General features: G+C 46.6%; 1 protein-coding gene across 2 annotated transcripts in view; it reads left to right on the top strand.

Annotated features, from left to right (window-relative positions):
* The window catches only part of pusl1 (pseudouridine synthase like 1), a 112,634-nt gene that overhangs the window by 75,061 nt on the left and 20,204 nt on the right, over positions 1-17,369 (top strand). For both annotated transcript variants that reach the window (XM_070860336.1, XM_070860335.1), the window contains one exon: positions 16,265-16,319. In XM_070860336.1, coding sequence (XP_070716437.1) covers positions 16,265-16,319 — 55 coding nt within the window. The remainder of the gene's footprint in view (positions 1-16,264; positions 16,320-17,369) is intronic.

Here is a 17,369-nt window from a genome sequence, read left to right as displayed (position 1 = left end):
TGACCAAAAAAAAATGTAAATGATGTTCACGTTGTAAATTAATTCACAAAATCTTCCGCCTTCTAATCATTTCCTTGCTCTAATTTCCTCTCACACTGTGTGTGAAATGTGTAATTATGAAATTCCGACCATGCTAACCAACACTAACATAATTCATTCAATATGATTACCTGACTTGCTCTTGCTGAAGAAAGCTGTCCTCAAAGACGAGACCTTTGCCTGTTCTAATGCTCGACTTCCCATTCTCCACACTTCATAAACTTCAGCTCATCCAAAACTCTGCTGCTCATATCCTATCCCACACCAAATCCTGCTTGCCCTGTGCGTGGGACCTGCATTGGCTCCTGGTCCAGCAACGCTTCAAATTTAACATTCTCAATCTTGACATGGTCTCACCCCTCCCTATCTCTGTAACCTCCTCCAAGTCCTACGCTCCGCCCCCCACCCCCCTCCCAAATGTCTCTGACCTCTTGTGTATCCTGCGCTTTGCTCTGCCATTGGCGGCCGTGCTTACATCCGCCTCGGCTCCATGCTCTGCAGGTCACTCCGTAAACTCCTCTGCTTCTCTGCCTGTCGGTGTCAGCCGTGGCTCGGTGGGTAGTGCCCTCGCCTCTGCGACAGATGGCTGTTGGTTTAAGTCCCACTCCAGAGACTTGAGCACAAAGATCTCGGCTGGCATTCCAGTGCAGTGCTGAGGGAGCGCGGCACTGTTGGAGGTGCCGTCTTTGGGATGAGACGTTAAAAACTGAGATCGTGTCAGCAGGGGAGTTATCCCCAGTGCCCTGGCCAATATTTATCCCTCAATCAGCATTTATATAGCGCCTTTCACGACCACCGGACGTCTCAAAGCACTTTACAGCCAATGAGGTACTTTCGGAGTGTGGTCATTGTTGTAATGTGGGAAATGCGGAAACTGGTCATGTGAGCATGCGGAGGTCCCGCCCTGCCGCTCACCCACCAATGGGAGAAGAATACAGCCCATGGCCTGGTGGAAAGAGCAGGGCCGGTCGGATAATTAGCCTTTCTTTGTTTTCTGCTTCATGTTCATTCAATTGAATTACATTTCAAATAAAGTTGCATAAGAACATAAGAATTAGGAGCAGGAGGAGGCCTTTTGGCCCCTCGAGCCTGCTCCGCCATTCAATAAGACCATGGCTGATCTGATCCTGGCCTCAACACTTCCCCGCCCGCTCCCCATAGAAACATAGAAACATAGAAAATAGGTGCAGGAGCAGGCCATTCAGCCCTTCTAGCCTGCACCGCCATTCAATGAGTTCATGGCTGAACATGAAACTTCAGTACCCCCTTCCTGCTTTCTCGCCATAACCCTTGATCCCCCGAGTAGTAAGGACTTCATCTAACTCCCTTTTGAATATATTTAGTGAATTGGCCTCAACTACTTTCTGTGGTAGAGAATTCCACAGGTTCACCACTCTCTGGGTGAAGAAGTTTCTCCTCATCTCGGTCCTAAATGGCTTACCCCTTATCCTCAGACTGTGACCCCTGGTTCTGGACTTCCCCAACATTGGGAACATTCTTCCTGCATCTAACCTGTCTAAACCCGTCAGAATTTTAAACGTTTCTATGAGGTCCCCTCTCATTCTTCTGAACTCCAGTGAATACAAGCCCAGTTGATCCAGTCTTTCTTGATAGGTCAGTCCCGCCATCCCGGGAATCAGTCTGGTGAATCTTCGCTGCACTCCCTCAATAGCAAGAATGTCCTTTCTCAAGTTAGGAGACCAAAACTGTACACAATACTCCAGGTGTGGCCTCACTAAGGCCCTGTACAACTGTAGCAACACCTCCCTGCCCCTGTATTCAAATCCCCTCGCTATGAAGGCCAACATGCCATTTGCTTTCTTAACCGCCTGCTGTACCTGCATGCTAACCTTCAATGACTGATGTACCATGACACCCAGGTCTCGTTGCACCTTCCCTTTTCCTAATCTGTCACCATTCAGATAACAGTCTGTCTCTCTGTTTTTACCACCAAAGTGGATAACCTCACATTTATCCACATTATACTTCATCTGCCATGCATTTGCCCACTCACCTAACCTATCCAAGTCGCTCTGCAGCCTAATAGCATCCTCCTCGCAGCTCACACTGCCACCCAACTTAGTGTCATCCGCAAATTTGGAGATACTGCATTTAATCCCCTCGTCTAAATCATTAATGTACAATGTAAACAGCTGGGGCCCCAGCACAGAACCTTGCGGCACCCCACTAGTCACTGCCTGCCATTCTGAAAAGTACCCGTTTACTCCTACTCTTTGCTTCCTGTCTGATAACCAGTTCTCAATCCACGTCAGCACACTACCCCCAATCCCATGTGCTTTAACTTTGCACATTAATCTCTTGTGTGGGACCTTGTCGAAAGCCTTCTGAAAGTCCAAATATACCACATCAACTGGTTCTCCTTTGTCCACTTTACTGGAAACATCCTCAAAAAATTCCAGAAGATTTGTCAAGCATGATTTCCCTTTCACAAATCCATGCTGACTTGGACCTATCATGTCACCATTTTCCAGATGCACTGCTATGACATCCTTAAAAATTGATTCCATCATTTTACCCACCATAACCGTGACTCTCTTAGAATAAAAGAAAGCCAGAAAAATAAACTTTGATTTCGACAGCATGACACAGCTTCTATATACACCGATTTATTGAAGGCTGCACATTTAGTAAAACGCAGTCAGCAAGTCAGCACGACAGATATATTTTCCAAGTGAAGTTACTGTTACAATGCAATTGTCCTTGAATTTCAGTAGTCAAAGTATAAAATTATTACAAGTGGATTACATGGATCAGTTAATGCAATTTCGGAGTGGATTGATTTTTCTTACATGATTAATCATACTCATAGCCATAATTGCCTATTTTTCAAATGCATATGCAATAAATTCTGACGTGACATTTTTATTTTGCCGCTACACTGACCTTTCGTGTGGTTGTGAGCATTAAGATGAAACACATAAGGACATAAAAGGGCAGAGCCAGCAGCTGCTTCCATCAGAGGGCTCGCTGTTGCTAAGCAACAGAAAGATGTGTGCCGATCGTGGTAATGGTACCTGACAGCAAAGTGTTTTAGAGCAACAATGCTTGTTATATATCAGAATAGCAGCTAAGGAATCTATTATTTATCTACCGCTGTTTAGCTTTCAGTGCAGTCTTAGAACATACAATGCCAATTTAAACTGAAAGATACAAACTAAAGCGGGAGTAAGCAGTCACCATTAGGACTAAACCCGTCTCGTGTTGGTGAAATATGTGTATATATAATTCTCATAAATTGACCATGGCCAACAAATCATCATCATAGGCGGTCCCTCGGAATCTGAGTTGACCATGGCCAACAAATAGTGATCACCCAGATTGAGTTTAATGCAGGCTGCTTTATCTCAATCTAGGACAAGTTCATTTAAATTGGAAACCTTTATGCGAGTTTAAAAGAAAAGGTTTCAGCCTAGGGCTGGCATCTGCTAATGGAGGTTTAAAATTGTTTTAATTACAAGATTCACAAGATAGAGACAAATAAGAACATAAAAAATAGGAGCAGAAGTCGGCCATTTGGCTCCTCGAGCCTGCTCCGCCATTTAATAAGATCATGGCTGATCTGGTTTTGGGCTCAGCTCCACTTCCCCGCCCGCTCCCCATGAGGGAGGCCATTCAGTCTATCTTAGCTCATCCATATGGAATAAAATTAATTGATGTGCCCCTATCACCTTTCCTTTTTCGGGTTCTGTTATCCTTCTTAATCAAAGTATTTTTGGCGTGTGTGCTTCAGACTGCTCTGGTAGAGGTGGGATAGGTGATTCCCAGCTACCTGTGTCCTCGAGGCTGTTTTTGCTTTCTCTGATATTTCGGGTAAAATTCATAGCACGCATGGGAAAACAAACAGAAATCCCTTTTTTTAGATTCTTTCAGCTATTGTTTCTATCCTATGCCTGCATGGGGTCTTCCTTATCCTTGAAAGTGGCAACAGTGCCCGATACTCGGCCCTCCCGACCTAGCAGTACTGTGAGAGAACCTTCATACAGACTGCAGCTGTCCAAAAAGGCAGCTCACCATCTTCTCCAGGACAACTAGGGATGGGCATTAAATGCTGGCCTTGCTATATATCCCTGGAATGAATATTACAAAAGTGTATGTGTATATGTATAATACACAGATACATGTTTACACACAAAGCAACAAAGACAAACTGACGATGGAGCTAATGTGTGCTTTGGTGTGGCAGCAAGTCATCCTCAACACGAGGAACCGCCTAAGTAGAAGCACCTTCATTTATACACACAACTGGATGGTCTCCAGTCATGATGCAAGCACACGTTGACCACGATTTTCAGTTTGCATAAAGCTCTGGCTAATTCATCATTGTCTACTATCACATCGTGAGTTGCATTAACATAGCAAAGTGCAGAGCCCAGCTATCAGTGCAGCACTTATTTCAGTCCTGTTTCACACTGTCTTGTGGTTTATTTAATGGCATCAATTCCTGTCTTTTTTACTCGTGGAAACATCGAAAATAGGTGCAGGAGTAGGCCATTCGGCCCTTCGAGCCTGCACCGCCATTCAATAAGATCATGGCTGATCATTCCTTCAGTACCCCTTTCCTGCTTTCTCTCCATACCCCTTGATCCCCTTTGCTGTAAGGGCCATATCTAACTCCCTCTTGAATATATCCAATGAACTGGCATCAACAACTCTCTGCGGCAGGGAATTCCACAGGTTAACAACTCTCTTTGAAGAAGTTTCTCCTCATCTCAGTCCTAAATGGCCTACCCCTTATCCTAAGACTATGTCCCCTGGTTCTGGGCTTTCCCAACATCGGGAACATTCTTCCTGCATCTAACCTGTCCAGTCCCGTCAGAATCTTATACGTTTCTATGAGATCCCCTCTCATCCTAAACTCCAGTGAATAAAGGCCGTGTTGATCCAGTCTCTCCTCATATGACAGTCCAGCCATCCCTGGAATCAGTCTGGTGAACCTTCGCTGCACTCCCTCAATAGCAAGAACGTCCTTCCTCAGATTAGGAGACCAAAACTGAACACAATATTGCAGGTGAGGCCTCACTAAGGCCCTGTACAACTGCAGTAAGACCTCCCTGCTCCTATACTCAAATCCCCTAGCTATGAAGGCCAACATGCCATTTGCCTTCTTCACCAATGGCAATCATCTGTCCTTGGCATGTACGGCATTCCATTCAATGTTGGCCGTGAGTTAAACGACAGCGATTGAATGGAATGATTTTTGGCTCAGTGAGGGTGTGTACCACGTTATTTTTTTCAGATGTTTTGCACCCTCCCCCTTTACATAAGAACATAAGAAATAGGAGCAGGAGTAGGCCATACGGCCCCTCGAGCCTGCTCTACCATTCAATAAGATCATGGCTGATCTGATTATGGACTCAGCTCCACTTCCCTGCCCGCTCCCCATAACCCCTTTTCGTTTAAGAAACTGTCATTTCTGTCTTAAATGTATTCAATGTCCCAGCTTCCACAGCTCCCTGAGGCAGCGAATTCCACAGATTTACAACTCTCTGAGAGAAGAAATTTCTCCTCATCTCTGTTTTAAATGGGCCACCCCTTATTCTAAGATCATGCCCTCTAGTTCTAGTCTACCCCGTCAGTGGAAACATCCTCTCTGCATCCACCTTGTCAAGCCCCTTCATAATCTTATACGTTTCGATAAGATCATCTCTCATTCTTCTGAATTCCAATGAGTAGAGGCCCAACCTACTCAACTTTACTGGTCTCGTGTGGTGCGCACCGACTGGTAAAGGTCGGACACAAACCTACACCAATACTTCTCTCTGGCTTTACATTCCTTCCCTCTTCACCTGAAAGCCGTGCTCGTGCTGGTTTCCATGGACACTGGGCACTCTCCAGTACCTCGCCCCTGTGGTCGTCTTCATCTGTAAGGAATCTTGAACTGGGGGAGCAGAGTTTCAGAGTAAGGGGTCGCCCATTTAAGACAGAGATGAAGAGGAATTTCTTCTCTCAGAGGGTCGTGAATCTTTGGAATTCTCTACCCCAGAGAGCTGTGGAGGCTGAGTCATTGAATATATTCAAAGCGGAGATAGACAGATTCTTGAACTACAGGGGAGTCAAGGGCTATGGGGAATAGGCAGGAAAGTGGAGTTGAGGCCAAGATCAGGTCAGCCATGATCTTATGGAATGACGGAGCAGGCTCGAGGGGCTGAATGGTCCACTCCTGTTCCTATTTCTTATGTTGTTATGTCTAGACAGAGTCTGTCAGTATGTTATAACACTGTGGTGGGAGTGGGGGAGAAATGGAGAACAGCTTAAATCCTATCCTCCCCAGATAGACACACATGTCACTTTCTTATAGGAGTCACTGGGTAACGAAGAGGAATGGAAACGCTGGCTGAATGGTTCCCATCCAAGGATGTTGAGGGCTGCTGGCTTCACAGTTTCTGGTAACATCTGAAGTTGAATTGAGTTGTTATCTTATAATCTGGATATCCTTTATTCTTTCAAGCCATCCTAATTTACACAAAAAGTAGGTACTTAGAGCATTGATGCGTGAAAATTGAAAATACTTGAGGGTTAATTGCTAGCGGTTATCTGAAAGGCAGTGGAACTAATCTGATTTTAGCATCTTCATTCATGGGCGTCGATGTATGAATATTTTAGATTGACTAGTTGAACATCCATGGCATTGCTCACAATGAGTTGGAGGTAAGAAAGACTTTCATTTATATAGTGCCTTTCACTTCCTCAAGCACACCACAGCCAAGAATTGCAGGTAAAGTGTAGACGCTGTTATTTTGTAGGCACTGAAGCACCTAGATTTTGTGGTTTGGTTCCTGAGGTAATTAGTGTTCTTTATGTGAAGAAAACCTCATTAGACCACATGCTGAATACACCAGTGAATCTCTCGTGGTCACGGTAAGTCTGACGCCTTGTTTTATCCGAACAGGAACATTACAGCATAGAATGCAGGTGTGTGATCCTTTCAGGCTTGAAGGTGGGAACGCTCTGCTTTCTCAATGAATCAGTTACAGGTCAGGCTGTGCATCAGAACATTGCGTTTGTTCAACTGAAGGGTAAGCTAACAATTTGGAGGCTGTGTTCTTCGGGAGAGAGAGCTGAAAGACAGTATCTTAGATTTATGCTGAATCTGTCAGAAATATGAGTGGAGGAGATAGAAAGTGTAACATATCTTAATTCTAAAAATCATTGCCGAACAGCTTAAACTTTCCTATAATTACACCCAGCTCACAGCTGTTCAATTCTTTTTAGTTTGTTATAATTTATGGGGAATTGTAGCTGTAAATATATGTATGCCATACATATATTTACAGCTACAATTCCCCATAAATCTGTATGTATGCGTGTGTATGTGCACACACATACATACAGATAAGTACATACTTGGAGTCATAGAATAGTTACAGCACAGAAGGAAGCCATTTGGCCCGTCGAGCCCGTGCCGGTTCTCTGCAAGAGCACCTCAGTCAGTCCCACTCCCCCACCCTTTCCCTGTAGCCCTGCAATTCTTTTTCCTAAGTAACCGAGAGAAAAAATTGCAGGGCTGTGGGGAAAGGGCAGGGCCGAATGGCCTCCTTCTGTGCTGTAACCATTCTATGATATATATGTATGTATAAATATATCTGTGTGTCTGTATGTACATATCTATATGTGTGTGTATATATGTGTGTGTGTGTATATATATATGTGTGTGTGTATGTGTATATACGTGTATGTGTGTGTATATATGTATATATACATATATAAAAGAATACAAAAGTAATTTGGAATCGTAAGCTGTAAAACTCCTTAAAAGATGACCATCGAATGCCCTTCGTATCAGTCAGAGCAATCGTTTTGAAGTTTTTCATTCCTTTTACTGAGACAGCTGTCAGAAACACTATCTGTGCAGTTTTACGAATCACTGTCAGGATAAACACATGGTGTATCTGTGAGGCTGATCTCTGACTGAGCAGAAAAATGTTAATTTCTCATTTGGCATCCACATGCCTGAATGGCACTGTGCTCCTGGAAGGCAGGATGTGCACATTTCTAGAGTTAGCACCGTGGTGGGATGGGATGTCCAGCAGATGAAGGCTTTGGAGGCTAGCAGGAACATTGTTTAACTGGCCAGCTGTAGCAGGACTATACTTGGACTCAAAAGCCCTGAGCGATGGAGAGGCGGAAGAAATCAGCATAGTTAATGCTCCTGATGGCTGTCCAGTGACCCATGCGGTTGTGTTGGCATCGGTGAGGATAGGAGCAAGCCTGACTGAGATTTCCCCAATGCTCGATGGCCACTGTCCAGTTTCACAGATGAAGACCAGCAACATGGCAAGGGGCCAGAGGGAGGGCTGCTGACCATCACTGAACCATATACGAGTGTGAGTTGGTGAGTTCAGGTGTGGAAGGGAAAAATGTAGGTAAAAAGGAAGGCTGAATCCAAAAAAACAAAGAATGTTGGCTCCCATTTTCGGAGAACTTTGCACTGCCATTTCCGGCATATGCTGCTTCAGTCCTGCCTCTGTTCCATGCATCCAATCATGTCACTCTCACAGAAACTGGCTTCAGTGTCTGCTGCTGTTGTAATAGACACTCTCATTGGAGGGTTAATTCTCCTGATACACTTTGATGCCACGAATGCAGCAAATACTGAAGTTGTATAAGCAACAGTGATGAGCCAATAGCAGAACTGAGCTAAAGAGGGATTTCCCCCTGGTCACATGGTAGAGTACTTGAGGCCCTGAGAGGACATTAACACTATACCAAGCCAGGCTGCCAGAGACCATTCACACTCACAGCACAGGCTCAAGAGTTTTTTTTAAAAGGTTAATTTAACATGTTCGTGTATCTTTCAAAATGATTTACGGAAGCGGAATTGGTTAGGTTGCCTGTGCTATGTTACCTTGAGTTATCGGAACTCCTACATGGCAAGCGAGCCCCAGGTGGGCAGAGGAAACGTTTCAAGGACACCCTCAAAGCCTCCTTGATAAAGTACAACATCCCCACCGACACCTGGGAGTCCCTGACCAAAGACCGCCCTAAGTTGAGGAAGAGCATCCGGGAGGGCGCTGAGCACCTCAAGTCTTGTCGCCGAGAGCATGCAGAAAACAAGCGCAGGCAGCGGAAGGAGCGTGCGGCAAACCAGACTCCCCACCCACCCTTTCCTCCAACGACTGTCCCATCTGTGACAGAGACTGTAATTCCCGGATTGGACTGTTCAATCACCTAAGAACTCAGTTTTAAAGTGGAAGCAAGTCTTCCTCGATTTCGAGGGACTGCCTATGATGATGATTTTATCTTGAGTAAACTGAGGTATTTGCAGTCGGACATCACTCATCGAAAGGAGGCTTTGGGAAGCCGCTGGGAGCTACTGCAAAGCCGGGGGGAAGGTTTTAGAAATATTATGGTATTTGTTTAAATCAAACTAAACTCGAAGAGCTTAAGTATAATTAATTTCATTAGTGCATGTCTTGAAGCCCAGAGGGAACGTGTAATGGTTGCCAGTACAGGAAAGATGTTAGTTAAAAGTAAACTGGCCACAAGTGATGACTTGCAACAGACATTGTTCAGAGGTTCGTAGAGCAAGGTGGGGCCACCTGAACTAGTCTGCTACCTGAGGAATGGGCCTTTCTTCCACCATCCAAGTGATGGGCCGAGCTTTGTGTGGGCACCAATACCACTTTGAACATACAGTGTGAATTTAACCTTCCCACATCCATACTGGTATCTTGGGTACTGCACATTATCCCTTTATACTGTTCTTGTGTTGAATCCAGCAATTTCTATGCAGTTTTGACACAGCGTTGAGTTTTGTTACGCTGCCAAATTATATATCACTTTAATCACTTACCTTAACCTTGGGTGTAGCAGTCTTGTCCCTGAGTCAGAAGGTTGTGGGTTCAAGCCCCACTGCAGGACCTGAGCATAGAAGCTAGGCTGCGACTTCAGTGCAGTGCTGAGACAGTGCTGCGATATCAGCGGACGTAAAGATGGATGTAAAGGATGCCAGGGCGCTATCCCAAGGAGAGCAGGAGCTTCTCCCGGTTTCCTGGCCAACAGTTCTCACTCAACCAACAGATTAGCTGCTCACTCATCTCATTCGCTGTTTGTGGCACCTTGTTGTGCACAAATTAGCTGCTGCAGTTGCTTATGTCCCAACAGCGATTGATCGCAAAAAATAATGGCGAGGCCGTGAAGCGCTTTGGGACATCCAGTATTGAGCGGCTCAAGTCAAGCGGGTGAAATTCATTATCGCCCCTTTGGGGCGGTAACGTTTGAAAGCTGGAACACTTAGCACCAGGCGCGAATGCATCTCTGCTTTAAAAAAATTGGCTTTAGTGCTCGAGGAAGGAAGCAGAGAGCTAAATCAAGCGCTTCACTTCCTTGGAGTGCTAAAGGACGCAAGCGGGGCATAGACCTCAGCAGTGCTGCACACTGGGCCGTACTGCGCTGTCGCGTTCACAGGCTCCTCCCCTCTTTTAAAGGGAAAGGCCATCGCTGCAGGCTCTGCCATTTAAAAGTACCGACAACGCTCGCAACATCACTCGAGCAGAGCGCCGGGCCGAAGGATCGCGGGCAGGAACCCGCGGAGAAAACGGTAACAACAAGGGTCATTTTATTTGTTACTTAGCTCGGCCACCTCGCCTTTAACCATCGCCCCTGTAGCGGCCGGCTGCCCGACCTACGGCTCTTGCCGCTGTCGCTGCTTTCGCCAACGCTGCTGCAAGGGGGGGGAGGTGGGCGAGAGTGGATTTCGGGTCCGGGGGGGGGGGGGGGTAACAGGGCGATGCGCGTGGTGATGACGTCACGATCGGCGGGCGCAGGATATCGGGGCGCAACGCCGGAGCACCGCCGCTAAACTCGCCCAATATGGCGGGAGTCGAAGTCAGCGCCGCGTCCAGTCACAAAGGCCTCTGCGCCCAGCGCTAACGGGGGCCGCAGATGTACCCAATTTCTCCCTCTCGATGTTGATGCACATTTTGAAACATTAAAGGTCCCAGCAACAATCCTGGGCCAATGCAAGTCCCATTGTACACAGGGCAATAGTTAGGTGAGAGAATGTTACATACGGGATAACCCCCCCACCCCCCGAGCGATCGATTCATTAACTTCCTAATGCTGGCCTCCCATTCTTTGCAGGGAAAAGTATTTTTAAAACTTAAATCTTTCACCTGATAATGGCCTGGTCCTAATGCACCTGCCCCCCCCCTACCCCCCCGCAACCCCGGGGCAGTCAATGCCACTCTAAGTCTTCGGCAGTAAAGAGGGGTGGGCACCTCTGTTGCTCTTTTACAGGAGCCGAGCACTCACGCGTTGGGACAGGGTCACAAGGAGCCCAAAGCAGTGGGCGGAAACCTTCGGGAGTTCCCTGTCTGTAACTTGTTCCCAATCTGCTCACCCCAGTGGCTAGTCTTCATGGGTGAGGATTTGTGACGTGCTATTCCGCCAAGGGAAGGCATCACAACCGAGGCCATCCCGCTCTGCCCCACGTAAGCATTCTCCAACCAGCTGATGTTGCTCAGAACTCCTGGCTGATCTTCCCTCACCTGCAGAAGGACACGGAGGCCAATTGTCCACCCCCGGCCCAGGTGAGATTTACACTGACCAGGAATCTGGGACCTTCTGGTCAATTGGCTAAATTCTCCACGGGGCAGTATGGTTAGCAATGGGGGGGGGGGGAGCTGCAGAATCCTATTTCAGTACCCTGATTAGAATCTGACCTAGAGCCATGCAGTGGGAAATACATTCATTTTAAACATGTGATATATTCACAGAGCACAGCACACACAGCTCCTAACATGGCAGGCAGCTCTCTCGGAAGCCTCCGGAAATCTGCCTGGTTCTGTTTATTATTAACCCTGCACTTGCAGTACACAATACGTCCACATCCACAGTGTGGAGCTACAAACATTACAAATTACAGACATTACAAAACACTGTATTTTTTCTGGAAGAAATGCAGATTTTTCTTTAACCTAAATGGCTTGTGGGAAAAGTGGAATACATAGGATTACATACATATACATAGGATTACATATACATAGGATATACGGCACAGAAACAGGCCATTCGGCCCAACAAGTCCATGCCGGCGTTTATGCTCCACTCAAGCCTCCTCCCGTCTTTCCTCATCTAAATCTATCAGCATCACCCTCTATCCCCTTCTCCCTCATATGCTTGTCTAGCCTCCCCTTAAATCCATCGATACTATTCGCTTCAACCACTCCCTGTGGTAGCGAGTTCCACATTCTCACAACTCTCTGGATAAAGAAGTTTCTTTCTGCCTCAGCTCATCCGCTGCTGAAACCCTCATCCATGTCTTTACCTCTAGACTTGACTACTCCAACGCACTCCTGGCTGGCCTCCCACATTCTACCCTACGTAAACTTGAGGTGATCCAAAACTCAGCTTCCCATGTCCTAACTCGCACCAAGTCCCGATCACCCATTACCCCTGTGCTCGCTGACCTACATTGGCTTCTGGTTAAGCAACGCCTCAGTTTCAAATTCTCATCCTTATTTTCAAATCCCTCCATGGCCTCGCCCCTCCCTATTTCTGTAATCTCCTCCAGCCCCACAACCCCCGAGATGTCTGCGCTCCTCTAATTCTGCCCTCTTGAGCATCCCTGATTGTAATCACTCCACCATTGGTGGCCGTGCCTTCTGTTGCCTAGGCCCCAAGCTCTGGAACATCCTCCCTAAACCTCTCCGCCTCTCTATCTCTCTTTCCTCCTTCAAGATGCTTCCTAAAACATTCCTCTTTGACCAAGCTTTTGCTAATTTCTACTTATGCAGCTCGATGTCAAATTTTTATCGCATAATACTCCTGTGAAGCGCCTCGAGACATATCACTATGTTAAAGGCGCTTTATAAATACAAGCTGTTGTTGTTGAATTACCTATTGAATTTCTTGGTGACGATCTTATATTGATGGCCTCTAGTTATGCTCTTCCCCACAAATAGAAACATTCTTTCTGTATCCACTCTATCAAAACCTTTCATAATTTTAAAGATCTATGTTAGGCCACCCCCTCAGCCTTTGTTCAAATATAAAAATAGACGCTGACACTCATCTCCCGTATTATACACGGCTGGGTCTTCTGGGAGAGTTCTAATCACCTTGGCTAAACACATGCAGCCTGATAAGACGTGTATATTGCGTGGGGCCAGGAAGAAATGCCCCCAAGTCTGACGCACAAAAGCTGCTAAGAGCAAGTACGCAGCATTGTGGCTCCATGGGGAAAAGCAGCTTCCTGTGGAGCAGCCTCTTGGGGAATAATGCGACCGATTGCTGTCGCAGGAGCAACATCCCGACAAAACCCTCCCTGTCTTTGACAACTCCCACAGATTGTACTCCGCCTCCCCATGTCACTGCTGCCAGTTCAAACCTGCCTGTTCAGTGTTTGCCTTATGAGCGTTACCAAGGGTCTGGTCTCCAAACCAACTGGCCAGTTTTTTTTTTAAAGTGTTGTGTCGGGATTAAAATATGTTTTAAAATGAAAAGCCGTTACTAGAAAAATCTGAAACATTAACATGCCTGTTCTTTCCATTTAGAATTGCAGAGACATTAATTATTAACGTGACTGGGGTTTTCAGTGAATTTTCCTTGCCAACTCAGACTGCAGGCAGTTGATCCTGCCCCCTTGCCCTGCCCGTCTCTGCTCCCCTGTGTTCAGTTTTGGCAAAATGTTGCGGCATGGTTTGCATGTGAGGAAAGCTGTGCTTGTGCGGGTGAGGAGCAGTCGCTGTCTGCACTCGGACAGGAAATAGAAATGATGGATTTATCTTGTGGCTGGTTTTGCACAGTCAGCAGGCGGGGACCATGCCATTCTGTAAATTGCAAGAGGAGGCCTAACTGCTCCTGTTCTCCTGTCATTTATGTGTAGGGCTCCCCCCTCCTCTGCCCTCAAACTGCGCGCAGTGCTCCGATTGGCAGCTGCTCAGATACATTGGCCGCCACATTGATGTCCTTTCCGACGGTTTGGATCGCCGAGGATCCGTTGCGCTGCTCTCGGTGGTCGTGGCAGGCTCTGCCGGAGCCTGGGTGGTAGCCAACGAAAAATGAGCTCTTGACACGGCGCACAAGCCAAAGCCATACGTGTGCAGATGCCAAAATTTTTGAATTTGGAAAAAGCACGCGCAGGCCGTGAGGCGTCCCCGCACTTTGCCTGCATCGCTGTGCCCCCCACAGCTGGATCCAGCACCGAGGCAGACTGAGTCAGTACAAGCGACGTCTCTGCTGTCTTACGTTCCAAACCTGATCTTGGTGGTTGAGTTTGTTAAAAAGGTTTCCGAACACTGTTCCCCTTCATCGCCTGAAGGTGCCAAATCATTTGGGGTCTGATTCCGTGGGCACCGGCTCACCCGAGTCCCCATTCTGGATGCGGGAGCCTGCGAGTGTCACTGGGCTATTCAACTGCAGCGAGCATCATGCCCTCACTTGGCATCCACTCACAAGCCCCTGCAGTGGCTGCTGACAAGCCTGGCTGACGTGTAACACCTGAATGACTGCCTCAGCTAACTCAGCACCGACCATGACTTGAACCTGGAGCATTCAGGTCTATCTGGTTTAGAGTTTGTTATAAACATTTTTTTTTTTAATTTCCTTCTCGCGTCACGGTTTCATAAACTATTCACGGGCTGGGACATCAGTCGCCCGAGGCTCACTGTTCACCTCAGCCTGCCACCCAGTTGTGAATCTGAGTTTTTTAAAGTGGTTTGTCAGGAAACTTCTAAAATGCGAATAGCTTACCAGAGGTCTGATTTTAAGTCGCCTGTATCTTATGATGTGGGGGTCAAGGAATACCGTTTTCAATAAATTTTCAGGAGAAGCAAAGCCATCATGAGAACTCCAGCCATGATCCCCCTATCCAGCTTCACCTTTGACTTCTGACCCCGAGCAACGATGGCACCAACAAGGTCAATTGATGGTTATAGGCACAATGAATGGAGCCTGATTGGGAGGAAGAGGGCACCCCACTTGTATCTCCCCCTCCAGCCAGCAATCTGAAACCACCACGAGGAGAATCGCAAACCTGGGCTGGGGCTGTGTTCCGTACCAACGTGCCAGACAGGAAAAGACCCGCTGTCCAATCATGCCTGTCCCATACAGTAATAATGCCGCAGGGCATCACCATCCCCAGTGTTCCCCACCAACCAGCAGCCACAAAATCTCCTCGGAGAGGCAAAATACCAGATTTTTAAAAACTCTCGGCCAATTCAGGGAGAGGAAATATTCCAGAGCTTTCTCTCCGACCTCCGAAGGCAAGCCCCAGGAGATCACAGTGACCTTGAGGCACACCACCCAACATCGACCGGGCATTTTGTACAGAGGGGTGAAAAAACTCATCCAGCTGAATTCTTACCCTTCAAGCTCAGAGCAAGGATTCCAAAGATGTTCTGTGTTAGAATGTCAATGCACAAGTTCAAATTTTAAAAGAAAATTCAGTACTGAAAGGGTTCATTATTTTAGCAATCTCTTCTGACCAGCTGTCTTTATTATTTTTAAGCAAGCTACATGGGGTAAATGGTATTTAAGATCATTTTAAGCAAAGGATTTCTCAACCTTTTTCTCACCTGAGCCTGTTTTCTCAGCATGGCTATAAATGCAGGTCCAGCAACACCTCAATTAAAAAATTCTCATCCGTGTATTTAGATCCCTCCATGACCTCGCCCCTCCCTATCTCTGTAACCTCCTCCAGCCCGACAACCCTCAGATCTCTCAGCTCCTCCAATTCTGGTCTTTTGCCCAAGCCCAATTTTTATTATCCACCATTGGCGGTCGTGCCTTCTGTTACCTCGGCCCTAAGCTCAGGAATTCCCTACCTAAACCTTCCTGCCTCTCTACCTCTCTCTTCTCCTTTAAGACGCTCCTTAAAACTGACCTCCCTGTCTTAATATCGCCTCAGTGTCAAATTTTGTTTGATAACGCTCCTGTGAAGCGCCTTGGGATGTTTTACTACTTTAAAGGCGCTATATAAATGCAAGCTGTTATTGCAGCTCTGAGGTGCTTTATCAAATGCATACTGGGATTGCCCAGGTGATTGGTGCCATAGTTTCAAGATGGCGACATTGCAGACCAAAGCGGTTAGTAAAAACATTCTTTAAAAAAAGTAAGACACTGATTGTTCAAGCAGATTGGGACACCAAATCACTCAGTTTGTTTTATGTACGTTCTATCATGAGTTATGATGTCGGAGAATATTGTTTAGTTATATCCTGAGCTCACAACCTGACTACTTCTTTGTCTCAATTGACTTTAGCCACCTGGAATTCTGGGAGCTGACCTTCAGGAGCAGGTCTTTCCTCTACAAACAGGTGAGTGCGAAATGCAGGCAGCCTGAGATATTGCCTGTGTAAAATTAATAATGCTATTTTAAAATCTCCAGACCACTAGAATCATCTGTATTTATAGATTTTTCCACATCGTGTCTTGCTGTAATAACCAATATCTCAATTATGGACGCAATAATCCCCAATACAACATTCCTGACTTCACTAGTTTTATGGGAATAGTAGATGTAAGTAAAGTGTAGTGTAATGTCGGCAATAAGTGTAAAAGAACTATTCAGGCATTTTTAGAAAGACTTGTATTTACATAACATTTTATCATATTTCTCAGAAACAAAGTGCTTCACATACAATGAATCACTTTCTGGAGTGCAGTGAATGTTATGTAAACAAACTCCGCAGTTTTACACACACAAAATCATGCAAACAGTAGTAAGATGAATGACCAGTTAATCTGGTTCTTTCTGTTGGTTGAGGGCTGAATGTAGGGCCAGGACACACTGATTACCATCCACAGTCCTGAGAGCTTTGAATAGTGATCTGGGAAATTTCATACCCAGCTGAACAGGGAGACTTGGTTTAACAATTCATCGAATGGACAGCACAACCAGCAACGCAGCAGACCCTCAGTACTGTGCTGGGGTGTCAGCCAAGATTGTGACTGAGAGCTTGGGTGTCGTGGGCATTGGCAGGGAGCAGGTGGCCTGGAAACGCAGAGGGCAAAGTAGCCACGTGGCACAAAGGGGGCATTACCCACCATCATCATAGGCAGTCCCTCGAAATCGAGGAAGACTTGCTTCCACTCTAAAAGTGAGTTGTCAGGTGGCTGTACAGTCCAATACGGGAATGACAGTCTCTGTCACAGGTGGGACAGGCAGTGGTTGAGGGAAAGGGTGGGTGGGGAGCCTGGTTTGCCACACGCTCCTTCCGCAACCTCCGCTTGATTTCTGCATGCTCTCAGATTCTCTTCCTCCACTTAGGGCGGTCTTTGGCACTACCCATAGCAGCGGGTCAGCAGCAAGAGTCAGCAAATGGGGCATGGCGGAGGAGCAGTGTGGGAGGAAGCTCAGGCATGGC

Source organism: Pristiophorus japonicus, chromosome 18, assembly GCF_044704955.1.
Source record: "Pristiophorus japonicus isolate sPriJap1 chromosome 18, sPriJap1.hap1, whole genome shotgun sequence".
NCBI lineage: Eukaryota > Metazoa > Chordata > Chondrichthyes > Pristiophoridae > Pristiophorus > Pristiophorus japonicus.
Note: the sequence above shows the minus strand (reverse complement) of the source record. Positions and strands in the feature narration are given on the sequence as shown.